This window comes from Podarcis vaucheri (assembly GCF_965113315.1).
Source record: "Podarcis vaucheri genome assembly, chromosome: 16".
In the NCBI taxonomy this organism is placed as follows: domain Eukaryota; kingdom Metazoa; phylum Chordata; class Lepidosauria; order Squamata; family Lacertidae; genus Podarcis; species Podarcis vaucheri.
The window spans coordinates 10,720-30,617 of NC_138754.1; the positions used below are offsets into that span (position 1 = coordinate 10,720).

Below are 19,898 nucleotides of genomic sequence, written 5' to 3' on the forward strand. Positions count from 1 at the left end.
AGTGATTGAATAAATAAAATTAACAAATCTCCACAGAGTGGCGTCTCCTTTCATTTATGGAATAGAAATTTACTCTACACGTGCTCAGGGACACTTTCATCATGGTGGTGGGAGGGACGGTCTGCAGAGTAGGAGCCAATTCCCGGGGCCGAGGTCCCTTCACCCCCCAGTAAAATATTTGCGGGGGCCGTCCGCCCTAAAAAGTTGATGGTCATTCATTGCTGTTCAAATGGTGCACGCGCGCCATGTCTTGTGAGGCGGGGCGGGACTTACCTGTTCCTATGAGCAGCTGCCCCCCTAAATCAAGAAAAGAAAAAATGCTTAACTAACTGACCAACTGCGTCGCAGATGATTCAGCCCCCCCCTACATAAATCCTGGCCACGCCAGTGCCTCCCCCCTCCATATTTTTCAAGTTGGCACCCGTGGTTTGCAGTAGCCAGAGGCTCCGTTGCCTCTTCCGCTTAGCCATCTATTTTCCTCCATAGCCTCCTCTATCCCCGCCAGGGACTCGGTTCAGATAATAGCAGGAAAGTTCCGGGCTTCTATTCAAATAGTGGGAGGCGAGGAGAGAAATGAAAGTTTTTTGTTAGAATTTTTTAAGAAGGAAAGCGTTGGTTACTAAACCGCTCCTTTCTCGTTTCTCGCAGCATCATTATAAAGTTGAGGTGTTGCAGCATGTAAATGCATTTAAATTGCGTTGGTTGGTTTATTGATTAATCAGTTAGATGCTGGGCAGTTAATCAATCGATTTGCTAATCTCTTGGCAGCCCTGAGGGCAAGGGAGGGGCACAGAAGGAGCTGAAACTAGCAAGGAACAGATGTCCTAAGGCCCATAACCTTTAAGGAGAGAGAGGGAGGAGTCTGCACCCTCCAGAGCCATACGCACAGGAACCACACCCCAACATGAGAGGGAACCTTCCTCGCCCAGCTCCTCGCCGCTCTGCAGCTCAGCCTCCAAGTTTTTCTGCATCCCTAAAGATTCCCCCACCTGAAGGCACCTGTTTTCCCCAACCAGTTTGTCTCTCCTACCACCACCCCCGCCCCAAACCTCCTTTTCTGCCGACACTGCTGCTCCTACTTCCATCCCTTTAGGTCCTGCATTTCAGCTCCTCTCGCGGTGTCCCTGAGTCTCCACAGTTTCCTTCCTGACACCCCCTGGCCACAAGCGCAGAACTGCTTCCAGCAGCCGGGTGCCGCTTCTCACATGAAGGCATTGTTAAGCCGGGGCGGCCGAAAGTGATACTCATGCATCGTGGGGCGAGCGGGGTGAGCTTGGCGTCCATTCCACTCTTTACAACTTGAGTTTCCGGCAACAAAAAAGAAATAGTCTCTGAGCATGCGAGGAGTCACGTCTGTGCTGGTTCAAAGGCGGCTTGAGTTCCAGCGGCTTTCCCGCAGGCGGTGATGGTCTTGCTCTCTCTCTCGCGCGCTCCTTCCAAGCTCCCACCGGGCACTAGGGCCAACCGCGACCACCGGCGAGAAGGGCACCCTGGAAGGAGGCTGCTGGGGCCACAGGAGCTCCTCTCCCTTCCTCTGTGCTCCAGGGGGAGAAGAGGCACAGCCACGTGGCCATTGCTCTCGCTGCTGTGTCCACTGAGACAGGCGGTCACTCGATTGGAGAGGGAGGGCTTCTGTGTTGTTGGAGCAAACTCCGCCCTCTGAGGTTGGGAAATGAGCAATTGTGTGTCTGCGAGAGAGTGCGTGCATATGGTCCATGACTTACAAGAAAGGAAGAGGCTCAGCGAGAGAGCAGAACCGGGCCGGACGAGGCTGCTGGGTTGGGTGGTGGCGGATGGGGAGCCGCGGGACTTTCTGAGCCGACAGCCGAGGATGCCTCTCCGTGAACGAAGGATGCTCTGGGGCTGTGCAGGGATGCTCCTCTGCCTGGCCGGGTTGCTCCTGCCTCGGAGCGCCGCCTCGCCCTGCCTGGAGCAGTGCAGGTGCTACATGAACACCTTGTTCTGCCAGGAGCCCAACACCATCCAGAACTTGGCGCAGCTGCGGGGCTTGGAGAACTTCACAGAAATGTGAGTGTTGCCCGGGGGCGGCTTCCTGTGGGTAGGTATGATGGGAACGGGATGGGGTTCTGCAACTCCTGCCTAACTCCTCCATGAGTTCCTAGTAGAAGGGCGCAGCCGAAGTTGGGGTGCCTTTGCCTCCAGAGAATTTGGACCTCTGACTGACACATTTCTTGCAAAGCAAGCTGGGGAAAAACATCTCTAGGATCACAGGGAGCCGGTAGAGGTTTAAGGGATCTTCCTAAAAGTGAGAGAATGCGAATCTAGTATCTAAGTTGTCTCTTATTTTTTAAAAATCAGAGATGTACACACCCACCCTAAATAAACGTCTATACAATAGAGTTGGGGGGCAAGTTTATGCACATCTTGACCCACTGCATGCTCTTACAGCACAAGATGAGTTTGAATAAGCCTCTACCCAATGATGACCCCCCCATGTGAAATCTTTAAGGGGTGGAGAACCCAGAACCAAAATGCCACCAAAGAACAGCACTATTTAGGAAGGCGCTCACCTCGGATAGGCGCCTCCGCTGAGCACTTCCTTGAATGGAAATAGAACCGGCATGGAACAGTAATTTTCTATTACATCTTCTGAATAGCATTATCTTAACATCAAAGAATAGGTTTAAGCTTTTTATTATTGGACCAAAATCGCAACTCCTGTTGGAAAAAGCGAATGCAGCCTACTTGGAATTGGGTTTGGGGGGGGGGGCGACTTAAAGTGATCTGTCCCTTTGCGCAAACAGGTGCGCTCTCTCCTCTCCTACCGTCTTCGCAGGCGTCTCCCTCCCTCCAAGCACACACGCACCTTTCTTCTCCTATACAACAGGCACATCCTTGTATGGGATAACGGGGGGCGGGGGCGGCCCACGCCATCACAGCTCCACTTTCCCCCCTCCCGAAGAAACCCCTGCGTGTGCAATGCCCACGCTTAAAGGCACGGGATGCTCATTCCGACATGGTAGCAAAACTCAGGAGAGCCTCGCAATACGCAGACAGAAACTGAGAAAGCTGAATTGGGGCAAGTGGGACAGTGAGCAGAGTACTAGGGGCAGAGAGAGGCTACTGCCTGCCTGCCTGCCTGCCTGCCTGCCTGCCTGCCTGCCCGGTGCTGCCCTCTCTGCCGAGGTGCCTCTTCTCCTGCCTTGTTTTCCCCTGCTCCGGAGGCTAGGACCCTAACCAATGGATTCAAGTTACAGGAAGGAGATTCCGACTAAACATCAGGACGAACTTTCTGATGGGAAGAGTTGTTCGACAGTGGACTCCCTCGAAGGCGTTAGAAGTTTTTAAACAGAGGTCGAAAGGCCATCTGTCATGGATGCTTTAGCTGAGATTCCTGCATTGCAGGAGGTTGGACTAGATGACCCTCGGGGTCCCTTCTAAATTTGCGATTCTACGAATCTATTATTCTGGCCAAGCGAGGAGCAACTTCGACCTGCTCGCTGCGGCCCTCGGACTATGGCTGCGTCTCCTTCGGCCAGGAGCGCTTCCAGAGCAGCTCAGAGGTGGACCGGCAGCCCTGCAGTCGGAGGATGTCAGCGAGCCTTTCCAAGCCACTTCCTTACAATGGGACTTGGACCGGGACTGCTGCGCTTCTGTCCGTCATAAACCGGCCCCAAGAGGGACCTGCGGTTAAGCCCAGCGAGGGGCGAGCCGGACAGAGGCAGGCAGAGCCGGCCTGGCTTCTTCGCTGGGGGAGGGCGGCCGGCCAGCGGCCGAGGGGCGGACAGAGGCGGCGGGAGAAGCCGCAGTCTTCAAATACTCTGGGGTTCCTGAGCAAAGGGCAATGATAGGCTGGCCGAGCGGTAGGAAGGTAAAGGGTAGGAAGCAGCAGGACATGGCAACGGCTGCTGGGGAGGGGGAGGCATGCCTAGTGGCTTTAGCTGTGCAACATCTGTAGCTTAATCTGTAGTTTAGCTGTGCAACATCTGCAGACAACATCCAGGATCCACTGCCGCCCAAGCACATTAGCTTCCCTAGCCAATATTACTTCACAGTGTGATAAGTAATATTGCTCAATGAAATGCGCTGCTCTTTTGCTCCTCCTGGTCCCAGTCGTCCTACTGGGAGCCCGTCTGGGCCTCAAGGCTGCCGATCCTTTTCCTAGAGACTCCCTGGCTGATGCCAGCTCAGGTCCAGGAAGTAGCCTGGCTGCTCACGATGTGTTTGCGGGCAACTCTGACTCCCCTGAGGCGTGTTGCCCCCACCTCGCCCTTTGCTGCCGGGATGGGAAAGTGCGTCAGCCCTGCCTGGAGAGAGAGAGAGAGAGGCTGTTTCCTGGAGAAACCACCCAGGAAAGGATGCTAGAGGAGTCCCCTTCCTCTCGCCTTCATCCCAGCTTGGCCTCCAACCCTCTCCCTCTGTGAACTATTTTAATGATGGCATGGCCAAGATGGTAGCCTAACGGTGTCTCAGTTAGTCCAAGAGTGCAGGGGGGGGGGGAAGGGCTGCTCAGTTTAATGGGGTTGTGAAAGAGGCAGTGTCGGCAATGGGAATAGTTAAGGATGGCGCTGACAGTCCAACAGGCAGAACAAACACCATGCTATCTATCTGTGGTGCAGTGATTCTGGTTATCCCATGCCTAGTCATGGCTCCAGAAGGAGAGAACACAAAGCAAGCTGGAAAGGCACAACCAAAACAATCTCTGGGCTGGAGCACTTTCCGCACAGAGGAAGGCTGGGGTGGGGGTGCTGCAGTTTAGAGAAAAGACTAATTAACAGGTGGCTTCACCTTGTTTGACAATTGCACTAGGTAGAATAAATTCTTCACACACCAATAAGAACCTATGGAAGTCCCTCATACAAGATGTGGCAACAGCCAAAGACTTAGTACACATTTCAAATGCATCCCATAAATTCCAGAGGGATATCAGAGATGACCCCTCAGTGCATCCTCTGAGTCCAGAGACAGTTTGACTCTGATTTGCAGGTGCCTGGGAGAAAGAGGAGGCAGATGAATTGGCAGCTAGAAGGACCTTTGTAAGACAGGCCCAACACCTTTGTGGGGGCAGAATAGCGCAGAAATAAGAAATCACAATTCCTGTTTATTACAAACTTCATTCCACCTTTTAACTGTATTTAATTGTTTTTACTTATAAGTGTCCTCCCCTGAGAATGTCAATTTATCAGGCAGCATAAAAATGCCATGAATACATTTCCCAAAAGTGAATTCTCAGTTTTTGCCCAAGCTGACCACAGAGCTTTCAGGCTACCCAACGCACCAATTTTTTTGAACTATCTTAGAAACTCTGAACCCCCACTCCCCAAGTATTTGTGCTGTCTTCGTCAAAGGGAAGGTATGGAGTGGAGGGTGAGAAGAATAGGGCCCCCACCCCTGCCTTTTTCTATTATTATTATTGTCAGGGCTTATTATTATTATTATTATTATTATTATTATTATTACAAATGTGTATACTGCCCTTCATCCAAAGATGATAGGGCAGTCCACAGCATAAAAATACTAAATGAGAACACAAAATACATAATAAAACATAAACAAAAACAAACCAATAACCCCTCTCCCTCCCACAAAAACATTTAAAAGGCCACAGAATGTTAATCAGTCCAAGCCCTGGGAAGAAGAAGAAGAAGAAGAAGAAGAAGAAGAAGAAGAAGAAGAAGAAGAATTATTATTTATATGGTTAAAGAGAAACATTTCCACCTGGCACCTAAAGATATGTAATGAAGGTTCCAGGCAAGCCAGGCAAGCCTCCATGGGAAGAACATTCCACAAAATGGGGAGCCATTGCAGAAAAGGCCCATTCTCACGTTGCCACCCACCTCTTGCAGAGGCAGCACATGAAGAAGGACCTCAGATGATGAGCTCAGGGTCTGAGTAGATTCATATCAAGAGAAGGGATCTTGACCAGATGAGCAACCTAGTTGCTGAATTCTGCACTAGTTGAAGCTTCTGAACTATCTTAAGTGGTAGCCTTATGTGTAATACACTGCAGAATAATCTAACCTAGAGGTTAGCAGAGCATAAGACAACAGATGTTAGGCAGCGCTGGACCACCAGCCGAAGCTGATGGAAGGCACTCCACACCACCAAGTGACAGCAAAGGATCCAGGAGGAGACACTGGCGGAGGAAGAGGAGTGTGGGGGGGAGTGCACCGCCCCCGGGACCCGCGCGATCCCTGTGGGGTTCCTACTACTCAGAAAAGTAAAATTATTTCAATGGAAAGCACTCTGGGTAAATGTGCAGAGAACTGCAGCTTTGGCGTGTGTTATATTCAAACAAATTCAAAGCTTTACTTGGAAACTGCTCTTATTGGAACACCCTCAAGGATTTTAAAAGACGACACCTCAATAGCTTTTGTCATGTTTTCCCTTAGGTTAGATTTTATTCTTTATAATGAAAGAGCTGAAAACTGTTTAATGTATGATTTCAGCAGAATGGAAATCTGTGTGCATTAATATTTGTGCTTTCTAGGGAAAGCCAACTGAGAAAAGTTAATCATTATCATGCTGATTTTAGAACTGGAGGTTGTAACCATGCCAGCTGTCCAGTTTGACTTGTACAGGTATTCTGTTCACCCTTAAATTGGCAAATTTTGCATACCACCCTAATGGACATATGGGGAGCTCACCTACATTCACACCTGAAGAACGCTAGAAAATTCAGCCTCTTGTAGGGCTGTGGCCAGCCAGCCCAACTCCTTTCTAGGTGCAGCAATACAAAGACTTCTTTGCAGGAGCGAGGAAGGGAGGGTATGATCTGCATCTGACTTGGCTGTTCAGGGGTGTGGAGGTCCCCCTGCCCTGATGCTGCAGCCCCTGAGGCCTCCTTGTCGGAGACTTTGCTAATAGCTCTTCTCCATCTTCTGTGCTATAAATGGAGGGCAGCTGATGGGCCATTACAATCTTCTCTCCAAGGGTCCATCAATTATCCCCCACTGGCTGTGGCTGGGAGAAACATTCCTGGAAGATCTATGGGGGACAGACGCCAGCTGCAGGCTGGGCAAATGTGGGCGATGCCACTCCCATTCACAGGCGGGAGACGACTAGTCATGCCAGTGACCATTAGTCACATGTGGCACCAGAAGCAGAACATGATTTAAAGAGGCTTAGAAATAGTTTGCCTTTTCTCTTAGAAATCTCTCCCCACTTGAAGGTGCTGTGAAGGGTGCTCTGGGATTTTTCTGCTGCCCCCTATTCCTTAAGCAACTCCAAGTTCTCTAATATGCTTGAATAAGTTAGACTAGAAACCACTTTCTATCCAGGGAAGCTCAAAGAGTGTGTTGTGGCCTAAACTGCATCCAAGCAGCCACTGGGACCACTTTTGGGTGGGTCACCAGTGAATCAGCTTTTGTTGTTGTTGTTACTATTACTGTATTATTATTATTTTATTATTATTATTATTTCATCATTTCTATACCGCTTTATATTTTTAAGAAAAATCTCAAAGCGGTTTACAGCATATTAAACATCAACAAAACAATGCAGAATCAAACATTTCTGAAGAAAGTAAAATATAAATTACACAATCAAAGCAACACAATTAACAGGAGACTAAAATACCATCTCAAAGATTTCAAAATAAAACATTACAAAGGAAGTCAACTACAGAATACATATTTAACACAAAACAAAAACAAAATCTGAAACATTTCAAATATAAAATGCACATTTAAAACAGCATAATTAACAAGAGAATAAAATATTACGAGCATGACACAGCTGTTAAGCAAGCACAAAAAGATAGGGCAAAAGAATCCAATAATTAGGATTTGTTGTCAGGCATAGTGATGTCCCTCCAGTCTCCCAGGGGCCTCTTGAGTAGAGCTGGGTGAGTCTGGGCCCCGTCCCCTTGGCCAGGTGGAAAGGGTCTTGCAGAGAGCAGCCTTCACGCCTCACAGCCTGATCAGAAAAGGTGCAAGGGAGAAAGTGTGGACTGCTCCTCCCACCCCCAAATGGGAATAATGATCATCGCACTAACAGCGAGAGATGCAAGGGCAGCTCTGTGGAACAGACTTATCTGAATAAGCAAACATAGCAGATCTCTATCCACTTCGCTTGTAAGATTCTGGGTGCAATTCAGCAATGTGCGAGGGAAACTGTCAGGCCACATCCTGTGGGCTTCTGTTGCAGCAGGCCTGTCCATCCCAGGGCATTGCCAAAGCCCCACTGGGCTTCTTTTGATCCAATACTCGGGGAGGTTTTCTGGAGAGACTGCAGTGGAGGTTGTCCTGGGTGTGAGTGAAATCCCTCAAGGGGCATCCTCTGCTCTGTTGCGGTTCCCAGCCTGTCTGTCACAACAGAGCCAAGGGGTCCGTGTCTGCCCCCCCCCCGCCAGCCAGTCTTGAAATTGAAGCCTCTTCTCCTCTCCTCCCTTCACTTCATGCAGCCTTTGCCTGTTCAGCAGCGGGGGGGGGGGGGGGGCTGCCTTGTGCTTGCAGAGGGAACTCAAAGAGAAGCTGGCAAGGCTGCAGGGGTGCTGGGCGGGAAGAGAAGAGGCAGTGCCAGGGAAGGAAGATCCACACAGCTCAGTGGCCGGAGCAGGAAGCCCCACAACCATTTCCCAGCTTCTCAAAAAATGAGGTTGTAGCCAACAAAGTTCTTCTCAGAGTAGACCCTCTGAAATGGAGGCACCAGTTGCTACTGTCCACTTATTACAATTGGTTTACTCTGAGCAGAATCAGTGTTGGAGGAAACTCCTGAAGAGCTGCTGCCAGTCGGTGTAGGCAATGCTGTGCTAGATGGACCAGTTCAGTCTATCTCAGTACAGTGGCACCTCGGGTTAAGTACTTAATTCGTTCCGGAGGTCCATTCTTAACCTGAAACTGTTCTTAACCTGAAGCACCACTTTAGCTAATGGGGCCTCCTCCTGCTGCTGTGCCGCCAGAGCACGATTTCTGTTCTTATCCTGAAGCAAAGTTCTTAACCCGAGGTACTATTTCTGGGTTAGAAGAGTCTGTAACCTGAAGTGTCTGTAACATGAAGCGTATGTAACCCGAGGTACCACTGTTCAAGGTAATGGCTTCCTATGTTTCCCTTCAGGCTCAATTTCTTGCTGGTTGCTTTCCCCTCTTCTTAGTAAAATGGCCTTATTAGGACATAAATGGTTTTTTTAGTTTTCTTTCAAGTCAAAATAAAATAAAAATAAACCATAAACTAAAGTTTGACAACTTCACAGTTGTCAGGGGTTCAGGAGCAGAGGCAAGGGCAAGGGAGGAAACAGAGAGCGAGGGGGAGGAGGCAGAAGAAAGGATGAGTGATGACGACGACCCGAGATCTCCGAGTCTTTCCAGTGAATCAGAAGATTCACAGAAAGGAGCACCAGTGGCCAGGGCAAGGGGGGAGCCTAGGGGAACACCCCAGGAGGAAAGGGCCAGAGGGAGCTCAGAGGGGAGCAGTTGGAAATCGGGACCAGCGTCACCAACAGAGAGCAGGGGAGAGGAAGGGCATCAGGTATCAAGCGCTGGCAGCTCACAACAGGAGGGAGGGCACGAGTCAGGAGTGGCCACACCTCCATCCGTGAGCGAAGAAACGGTCAGACGGAAAGTGGAAGGTTGGGCGCGCGCGCCAAGTTCAAATGCACAGGAAGGTGGCGCAGTAAGCAGCCCGGAAAGGGAGCCAGGTCCTAAAGCCCGGCGCAAGGAGGCAGGAGGGTCCGGGGGGTCGGCGTCAGAAGAATCCAGGAAGGAAGAGACCCAGGGGGGCAGAGGGACCCAGAGAAGAACAGTCAGGCGGAAAAGGTGGAGTAAGGCTAGGATATTAAGTTGGTGCACAAGGGGCGGAGACTCAGACGGACCTTCGCCGGTCTGACCCATAAGACGTAGAGTTGCACGCAGGAGCTGGAGAATGGAAACTGTAACTCAATAAAGACTTTTACAAAGTGATTGCTGGCTAGCGTGATCCTCTGTGAGCTAGGATCTGGAAGCAGCTCTGACAACAGTGAACAGACTTTTTTTTGGGGGGGGGACAAGCCTGAATATGTACACAGGCCTTCTCTGGATAAGCTGTTTCAGCAGCTCTGGTGCAAGGGGGGGGGAGCAGGCAAGGGGTGACATAACTGGGCTTCTGAGCCCCACGGGGTGCCGCAGAAAGAATGTTTATTCAGACTTGTTATTAGGCAAGCATTTAATCATGACACAGCATGAATATGGCTTGACAGGCTCCTCTCCTTCACAGAGTCATTGAGAACCAGATTGGTCTGACAAACTTGACTCAGGATGACATGAAGAATCCTCGAGAGCTGAAGAACCTGTGAGTCCTTGGCTGCTTGGTGCTCCAGTTGGGGGGTCTGTGAGGAGGCCAAGGAGGCGGCTGGAAGTGTGTGGTGTTCTCCTTTGGGCAGAGAGAGTGAGGCGTTTCTGCCACAGCAGAGAGTGTGTAGCTTTGCTTTTGCTTCCCTTCCAGCTCCTGGTCTGCTTCCACCCCACCTCCTTCTGCACCTCCCTCATTTCAGGCAGCTTTGGAGGAAGGGAAAGGAAATGCTTCCCCCCCATGCTGAGCAAACAGGAGGAGCCCTGGCGCAGGTGCCCCAGATTCAGGGCAGGTACCTAAGCCTGAGGGTCCATGAGGACTCTCTGAAGCACAGGTGGGCTTCAGTGGCGCTTCACTGGAGGCACCTGTTTCTTGGGAATGATGTCAGGGCCAGGTTGCAGAGAGGAGAGAGTGAACAGCCTCCCCCTGCCCCAGGGTGTCTTGGGAAATTTCCTCCCATTGCTGAGGATGAAAATTCCTCCAGTGTCATTTTCTAAGGTGAGGGCAGAGAGCCCCATGGAAGAGCCTCACCACTCCCAGCCCCACACAGCACCATCTGCCCTCTTGCCAGCCCCCCTGACATGCATGGCAAGGACCCTACTATGGCTTCAGGAGCCCCACTGTCAGGAGCACTCTCCACTCCACCCGCCTGCGACTGGCCTGCCTCCATCCTGTGCTCCATCCTGCTGAGGCCAGGGACGTTTGGCCATTGCCTCTCCTGAGGTGGCACTGCCTTCCTGGGCCCAGACAGGCATGGAGGTACAGAAGTGTTGCTGCAGCAAAAACAGGCCACTGCAACGGAGACTTTGGGTTTCGTGGGGTGGCGGCTTCCTGGCCAGCTGCGCTCCGACTGACTTTGCCTCATTTGTTGCAGAACCATTTCAAGGACGCAGCTGCAGTTCATTGCACCAGACACCTTCAGAGGCAGCCTGAACCTGACGCATGTGTAAGTACCTGGCTCCTCAGCCACAAGCACTTCCCAAGTCCACACCTTTGCATTGCCCAGTGCAGGGCAGACTGTGCCTCTTCGTGGGGAGGACAGGGCTGCTTGGGCTCCTCTGCCCTGGGCCTCCATTTCCCCCTCAGGCTGCCAAGGAGCAGCCACCACCAAACTCTTGGAGTTGTTTCTGGGAATTTCAGCCACCTACCTTGTGATTCCCCTTCCACTCCCAATTTCCTTGCTTGGAACGTCAGTTGGGATGGGGCCAGGGGAGCTCCTGCTCTTCAAGTACTGGAGACTTGCTTAGCAAGTTGCTCTGTTTTGGGATTGTGGTGACGTGGATGGAGGCAGCAGGAAGCTGCTGGCCAGGTGAACTTTGCTATGGTGGAGGTGAAGAAGGGAAGGCAGCCCATCACCAGGCCTCCCCTCTCAAGAACCTGACTGTCTTCTGCTCCCACTCAGGGTCTCCTGTGAGGCTTGCAGGAAGCCCCTCTGTCAGGGGTTCAGGAGCAGAGGCGAGGGCAAGGGAGGAAACAGAGAGCGAGGGGGAGGAGGCAGAAGAAAGGATGAGTGATGACGACGACCCGAGATCTCCGAGTCTTTCCAGTGAATCAGAAGATTCACAAAAAGGAGCACCAGTGGCCAGGGCAAGGGGGGAGACTAGGGGGACACCCCAGGAAGAAAGAGCCAGAGGGGACTCAGAGGGGAGCAGTTGGAGATCGGGACCAACGTCACCGCCAGAGAGTAGGAAAGAGGAAGAGCGCCAGGGAGCAAGCGCTGGCAGCTCGCAACAGGAGGGAGGGCACGAGTCAGGAGTGGCCACACCTTCATCGGGGAGCGAAGTGACGGTTAGACGGAAAGTGGAAGGTTGGGCGCGCGCGCCAAGTTCAAATGCACAGGAAGGTGGCGCAGTAGGCAGCCCGGAAAGGGAGCCAGGTCCTAAAGCCTGGCGCAAGGAGACAGGAGAGTCAGGGGGGTCAGCGTCAGAAGAATCCCGGAAGGAAGAGACCCAGGGGGGGCAGAGGGACCCAGAGGAGAACTGTCAGGCGGAAAAGGTGGAGCAGGGCTAGGATATTAAGTTGGTGCGCAAGGGGCGGAGACTCAGACGGAGCTTCGCCGATCTAAGCATAAGACGTAGGGTTGCACGCAGCAGCTCGAGAATGGAGACTGTAACTCAATAAAGACTTTTATTTAACGATCGCTGGCTAGCGTGCTCCTCTGTGAGCTAGGATCTGGAAGTAACCCTGACAGTAAGCTCCGTCTCTTCAAATTGTGGGCATCCACGGCCTCGCGGAGAGGAGGGAAAGCGGGTGCCTACAAGAGAGCTCACGAACGGCAGACAATATGACGGCCGAACAGCAAATAACGGAACTCAGAGAAGCAGTTTCACGACTGAATGCCGAGGCGCTGGCGTCCAGGAAGAGAGAGGAGGAAGCAGCTGCCGCCTACAGGGATCTCCAGGTCAGGTTGGACGTGCTTACGAAGCAAGGGCAACAGACACCCAAATCAGAGGGGATTGGGTTGGGGAGACGCACAGGCGGTCCAGTCTCGCACTTCGATGGGAATTTGCAACAGTACCCCAACTTTAGAGCAGACGTAATGTGTGCACTGCAACTACTGCACAAAGACTTTAGAGATGAACAAGAGAAAGTGGGGTTCATCATGTCCCATTTGCATGGAGACGCAAAAGCATGGCTGCGCAATTTGTGGAGAGATAAGGATCCTGCGCTCCAAAATGCGGACGCCTTTATTAAAGCGATGGATGGCTGTTTTTTATCAAGCATTGACGTGGATCTTGCCCGAAAGGAGGTGCATGGACTAAGGCAAGGGAGGGCCAGCGTAAGGCAGTATCATGCCCGCTTTTTCGCTTTGGTCAGTGCCCTGGAATGGGACAGAGATTCGGCTCCTGTCAGAGACCTTTTTTGGGAGGGCTTGCACAACTCGGTTAAAGATGAGATTGCGAGGGGGGAGAGACCCCGGACCACGCAGGAGATCGTTCAGAGGGCGCTGGCGGTGGGGGTGCGGCTGGAAGAACGTCCGTGGAGCAGGGGCGAAGGGCGCAGCGGGCGCGAACCAGCCAGGGGCTCCTCCTTCCTTCCCAGAGAAGCAGCGCGTGCGCAATCCACGCCTCCAACAGGGGGAGGGGTGGAACCGATGGAGGTTGGGAGTGCAAGGGCTCAGTCAGCAGCCAGAGCCCTAGCACCGGCAGCAGTGAAAGCGAAGCCTCCTAGAGGGAACAGGAAGTGTTATATCTGCGAGGATCCAGGGCATATGGCGAAAGAGTGTCCCCGGAGGCTCCACAAGCACACTGCAGCCTCAGCAATGGTGACTGCAGCAACGCAGCACGGAGAACCACAGCAGGGAAACGACGATGTCTGGCTGGAGGAAGAGGCACTGGGGCCCAGCCAGACGTGTCAGTGAAGCAGTCCCCAGAGATTTTACCGCCCATGGACCCCCTCCCGCCCAAGCCAGTAGTGAGGCTCACCGCATCGCTCCAGCTACCCAATGGAATCACCATGGACGTGCCAATCACCGTCGACTCGGGAAGCAATGCAGACTTCATAGGGCAGGACTTTGTCGACCGGCACGCTATACAGTTGCTGCCTGCCACGCTGCCCCTGCAGGTTGTCACGGTGGATGGCAGGGAGCTGTTAGGGGGGCAAGTGGTGAAGCAGACGCCACCTATGGTGCTGCGGCTTGGAAATCACAGGGAAATCATCAGCTTCAACGTCACTCAACTCTCGGACACGCCTATTGTATTGGGCATGAGTTGGCTGGACAAGCACAGCCCGACGCTGGCTTGGTACCAGAGGCAGCTGACCTTCGGCTCTTCCTTTTGTGCTGAACACTGCATCATGCCCCGGCAGGAAGGGGAGCAAGAGGAGTCACAGCTGCTGCTAGGCACGCTGCAAGCGATTCCCCACAAGTACGCAGAATTTTTGGAGGTTTTCTGCGAGAAGGAGGCAGACAAGCTACCCCCCCACAGACCATATGACTGCAAAATTGACCTGCTGCCGGGGACGGCGCTGCCCAAAGGGAAGCTGTATTCCATGTCTGAAGACGAACTGCAGGAACTCAAAGAGTTCATAGATCATAATTTGAAGCGCGGTTTCATCCGAGAGTTCCAGGCAGCGGGGGGCAGTCCTGTATTCTTTGTGAAGAAGCGAGACACGCCCCAAAAAAGACTCGTAGTGGACTACCGCATTTTGAACAGTGTCACCAAGCCGTCGGACTTCCCCATGCCCCGAATCGACGACCTCCTCGCAAAAGTACGCAAGGGCAGCGTGTTCACCAAGTTGGACCTGCGAGGGGCGTACAACCTCATTCGCATGCGGGAAGGAGATGAGTGGAAGACAGCCATGTTCACGCCCCTGGGCACCTACGAATATAGAGTTATGCCTTTTGGATTGCAAAATGGCTCCCACGTTTTTCAAGCTTTCATGCATCACGTGTTGGCGGGGCTCCTCTACAAGACGTGCGTCTGTTTCTTGGATGACATCCTGATCTTTTCGGAATCGCAGCAGGAGCATGACAGACACGTCAGGGAAGTGCTGAGCAGGCTCCAGCAACATAGGCTTTACGCCAAGCTGGAGAAGTGCCAATTCGACGTGACGGAGGTGGATTTCCTGGGCTACAAGTTGTCTGACAAGGGGCTCGCCATGGACAGCGCCAAGGTTCGAGCGGTGTTGGATTGGAAAAGCCCACGCAACCGGAAGGAGGTCCAACGGTTTGTCGGCTTCGCGAACTTCTATCGCAAGTTCATCAAAGGCTTCGCTATGCAGACAGCGGCCATCACGGACACGCTCAGTTCCAAGAAAAAGAAGTTCATCTGGACAGCGCAGGCAGAGCAGTCCTTTCAGGCACTCAAGCGTCTTTTCGCGTCGGAGGAACAGCTGCTTCATGTCGACCCCAGCAGGCCGATGAGAGTTGAAACAGACGCCTCGGACAGGGCCGTCGGAGCAGTCCTGCTGCAGAAGGACCCGCAGGGGGTTTGGAGGCCCGGAGCGTTTTACTCCAGGAAGCTCAGCAAGTCCGAACAGAACTACACCATCTGGGACAGGGAGTTGCTGGCTATTCATGCAGCGTTCAAAGCATGGAGGCACTTCCTGATTGGAGCCAAGCACACGGTGCAGGTCTGCACGGACCACAAGAATCTGGAGCACTGGCGCACGGCACAGTTCCTGAACCAGAGGCAGATACGTTGGGCTGAGTTCTTTGCGAACTTCGACTTCCGGATAGAGTATGTCCCGGGGGACACCAACATCATGGCGGACGCGCTCTCCCGTAAGCCACAGTATCTGGAGGATGCCACGCCAGCGGCCGCCATGCACATCTTCGCACCAACAGTGTGGGCGTGCGCTGCGGCGACAGTGGACCTGGAGGCGGTGCGACGAGCGTTGCAGAATGACTCCTTCGCGCAAGCAAAGATGGCAGAGATGCAAAGGGGCACGGCAGCGACCGACGGGTTCCAGCTGAGAGATGGATTGCTCATCCGCAAAGGGGCCATCTACGTGCCGGGAGACAAACTTCGCGCCAAGGTACTGCATCAGCTGCACGACGCGCCCACTGCCGGGCACTTTGGCAAGGAGAAGACGGTGGAATTAGTCGCCAGGGATTTCTGGTGGCCCGGAATGAGAGGGGAGGTCGCGGACTACGTGGCGAGGTGCGACACCTGCCAGAGGGCCAAACCAGTGCACAGACCGCCGGCCGGACTGTTGGAACCGCTGCAAACTCCGGTCGAACCATGGGAGAGAGTCGCCCTGGACTTCGTCACGGATCTGCCCAGCTCGAGGGGCAAGACGGCCGTGCTGGTGGTGGTGGACTTGTTCTCCAAGATGGCACATTTCATCCCGTGTGCGAAGGTGGCCACGGCGGAACAAACCGCCAAACTGTTCATAGACCACGTGTTCAAGGTTCACGGTCTGCCACGGTCTATTCTGTCCGACCGCGGGCGGCAGTTCATCTCGAATTTCTGGCAGAAGCTGATGGGCTTCCTAAACGTCAAGATCAACCTGGCGTCGGCGAGACACCCGCAGACCAACGGGCAAGCGGAGCGGGTCAATGCCATCATGCAGCAGTACCTGAGATGCTATGCGAATCAACAGCCTGCGACGTGGGTGGATTACCTGCCGCTCGCCGAGTTCGCCTACAACAACACGAAGCACGTGTCCACGGGGGTCACGCCGTTCTTCGCCAACAACGGGAGGCACCCCAGAACCTTCCCGGGACTGGAAAGACTGGTGGAGGGGGAGCCGCAGACAGCAGATGCGTTCGCGTCGGAGTTGCAGGAGGTCCACGATCAGCTGCGGCGGCACCTGGAGCTGGCCAAACACGCATACAAGGTGCAGGCAGACAAACACAGAAGGGTTGGCGAAGAGATCCATGTGGGAGACTGGGTCTGGTTAGCAGCCCACGCAGTGCCGGCCAGGTCGTTGGCCAAGAAGAAACTAGGGCATAAGCAACTGGGGCCCTACCAAGTCGAAGAGCAGGTCAACCCGGTGGCCTTCAGGCTGGCGCTTCCGGAGGGTTCCAGAATGCATCCGGTGTTCCACAGATCGGTGCTCACTCCCTACAAGGCACCGCACAGGTTTCAGGAACCCGGAACGGCGCCGAGTCCGCTCCGAGAGGGAACCAGGCAACGGGGAGTGGCACAGGAGGTGCGCCTCAACGAAGTCACGGAGATTTTGGACTCCAGATGGGGGGAAGAGGGGGTAGAATACCTTCTCGCTAAGGAGGGCACCCCGGCCAGTGCCAACAGCTGGGTGCCGGGCTACGCTTTAGATGAACCTCTGCTCAAGGAAGAGTTTCATGCCTTCTTCCCCCATAGGCCAATGCCAGCGGACTTTTTCGACGACTGGCTTTTCACGCCCACACTTTCAGCCAGCACGTTCCGGGGGTTCGACTCGGATGAGGAACCGACACGAGACGCCCGTTCCCCGGAGGGGTCGCCCTCGGGATCTGCTTCAGAACCCTCGTATTGGTGGGATGATCGACCAGAGGAGCAGTGGCGCAGAAAGTGGCTGGAGGGTCCAGGACGAGCAACGCCTCCAGAAGGAAGCGAGGGAGAGACGGACATGGACGTTTTCGGGGACGACCAGGGTCTCGAGCACGGCGGCACAGAGATGGAAGCAGAGGTGACCGTCGTCGACGAGAGCAGGGAGGAAGAACCGGAAGACTTCGGATGGAGGCCCGCCATGGGAAGTGAACTGTACCCGACATTCGTCCCCTTGACACTGCAGCACCCAGTTCCCGCACCGGAAGGAGGGGAGGGGGGAAGAGGGGGCTTCGAGGGGGGATGGATGTCAGGGGTTCAGGAGCAGAGGCGAGGGCAAGGGAGGAAACAGAGAGCGAGGGGGAGGAGGCAGAAGAAAGGATGAGTGATGACGACGACCCGAGATCTCCGAGTCTTTCCAGTGAATCAGAAGATTCACAAAAAGGAGCACCAGTGGCCAGGGCAAGGGGGGAGACTAGGGGGACACCCCAGGAAGAAAGAGCCAGAGGGGACTCAGAGGGGAGCAGTTGGAGATCGGGACCAACGTCACCGCCAGAGAGTAGGAAAGAGGAAGAGCGCCAGGGAGCAAGCGCTGGCAGCTCGCAACAGGAGGGAGGGCACGAGTCAGGAGTGGCCACACCTTCATCGGGGAGCGAAGTGACGGTTAGACGGAAAGTGGAAGGTTGGGCGCGCGCGCCAAGTTCAAATGCACAGGAAGGTGGCGCAGTAGGCAGCCCGGAAAGGGAGCCAGGTCCTAAAGCCCGGCGCAAGGAGACAGGAGAGTCAGGGGGGTCAGCGTCAGAAGAATCCCGGAAGGAAGAGACCCAGGGGGGCAGAGGGACCCAGAGGAGAACTGTCAGGCGGAAAAGGTGGAGCAGGGCTAGGATATTAAGTTGGTGCGCAAGGGGCGGAGACTCAGACGGAGCTTCGCCGATCTAAGCATAAGACGTAGGGTTGCACGCAGCAGCTTGAGAATGGAGACTGTAACTCAATAAAGACTTTTATTTAACGATCGCTGGCTAGCATGATCCTCTGTGAGCTAGGATCTGGAAGTAACCCTGACACCCTCCCTCAAATGCAAACCTCTCCCCTTTCCAGCACCTTCCGAGGCGCTTCTTTGCCCCAGTAGAGATGGAGAGCAGGTGGATCAGGGGAAATTCACCAAGAGCGGTCCCCTGGCCCCTGAGGGCCCTTTGCCCCATGTGGCCTCCCAGTCTGGTTTGGGCAAATGCTTGACAGGCAGGGTGGACCCTGGCTATAGCCAGTTTGCCGAAGCAGGTGTCAGCTCTGTCTTTGTGGTGAGGGGCTGCCCCACATATAAGGGATGCAGTGGGACAAAGTGTGGCCACCCCACCCCTCATCCAAGAACAGCCCCCTCCCCAAACAAGCTGTCTCTCTCCCACAGACCATGGACATGGAGTGGATGGAGACCCCAGCCTCCTCCTCCTCCCTGACTGCCCCCACCTCCAGCTTTCCTCTCCCTGCCCTCCCCGGCATGTTCGTTGCAGCCCTGGGCTGGGAGGACACTGTTTATCATAGTTAGTGTTAATGTCCCTGTACAACACGGGGATATTGATTTGCTCCCATGCAGCTCATGGCCAGCGGCTGGCAGCCCACCCCCCACCCCCCAGCTTCCTGCCCAGATCCAATATGGGGCTCAGAGGAACAGGCATTGTTGGCCCTGGGAGATCAGCTGGGGGGGGAGGGGGGCTGAAACTGGCTTCCTGCTCTTTGGGCTTTCCTTGTTAAGATCCTGGCTGAAATGATGGCCATCAGCCAGGAGGGCTTTAACAGGGGGCTGGACAAATTCATAGAGGAGAAAAAGCTCCCTAGGGCTACGAGTCACAATGACCATGCTCTGCCTCCGCAGTCAGAGGCAGCAAATGCTTCTGAATCCTAGTTGCTGGAACCGGCAGAGGGGAGTGTTTGTGTTGCAATCGGGTCCTGCTTGGAGGCTTCTGGCTGGCCACTGTGCGGACAGGAGGCTGGATTAGATGGGCTCCCTTGGCCTGATCCAGTAGGGAGCCTGCAAGGCTCTAAAGGGAGGGGGACATTGCTCCCAAGCACCCAAGGTTCAGCCTGGACCTGTTTCCCAGCTTCTCTCAGCAAAACAATCACTGCAGCAGAGAGAGAGATGGCCTGCAGTTAACAATTCTTCTGGTGGCAGTTTCAGCCAGGAGCCCCTGCACCTGTTTAACTTCTGCCTGTCATACACTAGCAGAGACAGGCAGAGACCCACCCCAAGGCAAACGAGGCTTCTCTTTCTCTCTGTCCCTGTGCAGGAACCTGGCCTACAACCAGCTGCGCTTCCTGTCCTGGAGGCTCTTCCACCACCTCCATCTCCAGGAGCTGTAAGTCTCCTCCCATTAGCCCCTTCTGGACGGGGCATTTGGGAGAGCTGTGGTGCTTCAGGGCCAAACCCCTTTCCCATGTGCAGTGCCCTCCTGCTGGTGCTACTGAGGTTTTGAGGTCTTTTTCAAAGGGGGAAGAGGGGGCAGCTCTGCTGATTTGTTCATAGGAAGCATCAGGAGGGGAGCGAGAGACTGTGCTCTGGTGCTTTGCAAGCATCCTGACCTCAAGGTTTCAAGGGCTTAAACGCCTTTGTGGCCACTTGAATCATGTTGCTGGAGAGAAACTGAGGCACCCTCCCCTGGGAGTCACTGTGGTCAGTGGTGGCTGGGTGGCCAGCTGAAAAGATGCAATGTTGGGTGGACTCCTGCTCCTTTGGTGGAAAGGAGA

General features: G+C 54.0%; 1 protein-coding gene across 2 annotated transcripts in view; it reads left to right on the plus strand.

Moving 5' to 3' along the window:
• Positions 1–1,555: 1,555 nt before the first annotated feature.
• The window catches only part of NTRK1 (neurotrophic receptor tyrosine kinase 1), a 33,459-nt gene continuing 15,116 nt past the window's right edge, over positions 1,556–19,898 (plus strand). For both annotated transcript variants that reach the window (XM_082204004.1, XM_082204005.1), the window contains exons 1-4: positions 1,556–2,028; positions 10,153–10,227; positions 11,102–11,173; positions 19,442–19,510. In XM_082204004.1, coding sequence (XP_082060130.1) covers positions 1,673–2,028; positions 10,153–10,227; positions 11,102–11,173; positions 19,442–19,510 — 572 coding nt within the window. In that variant the 5' untranslated portion in view covers positions 1,556–1,672. The remainder of the gene's footprint in view (positions 2,029–10,152; positions 10,228–11,101; positions 11,174–19,441; positions 19,511–19,898) is intronic.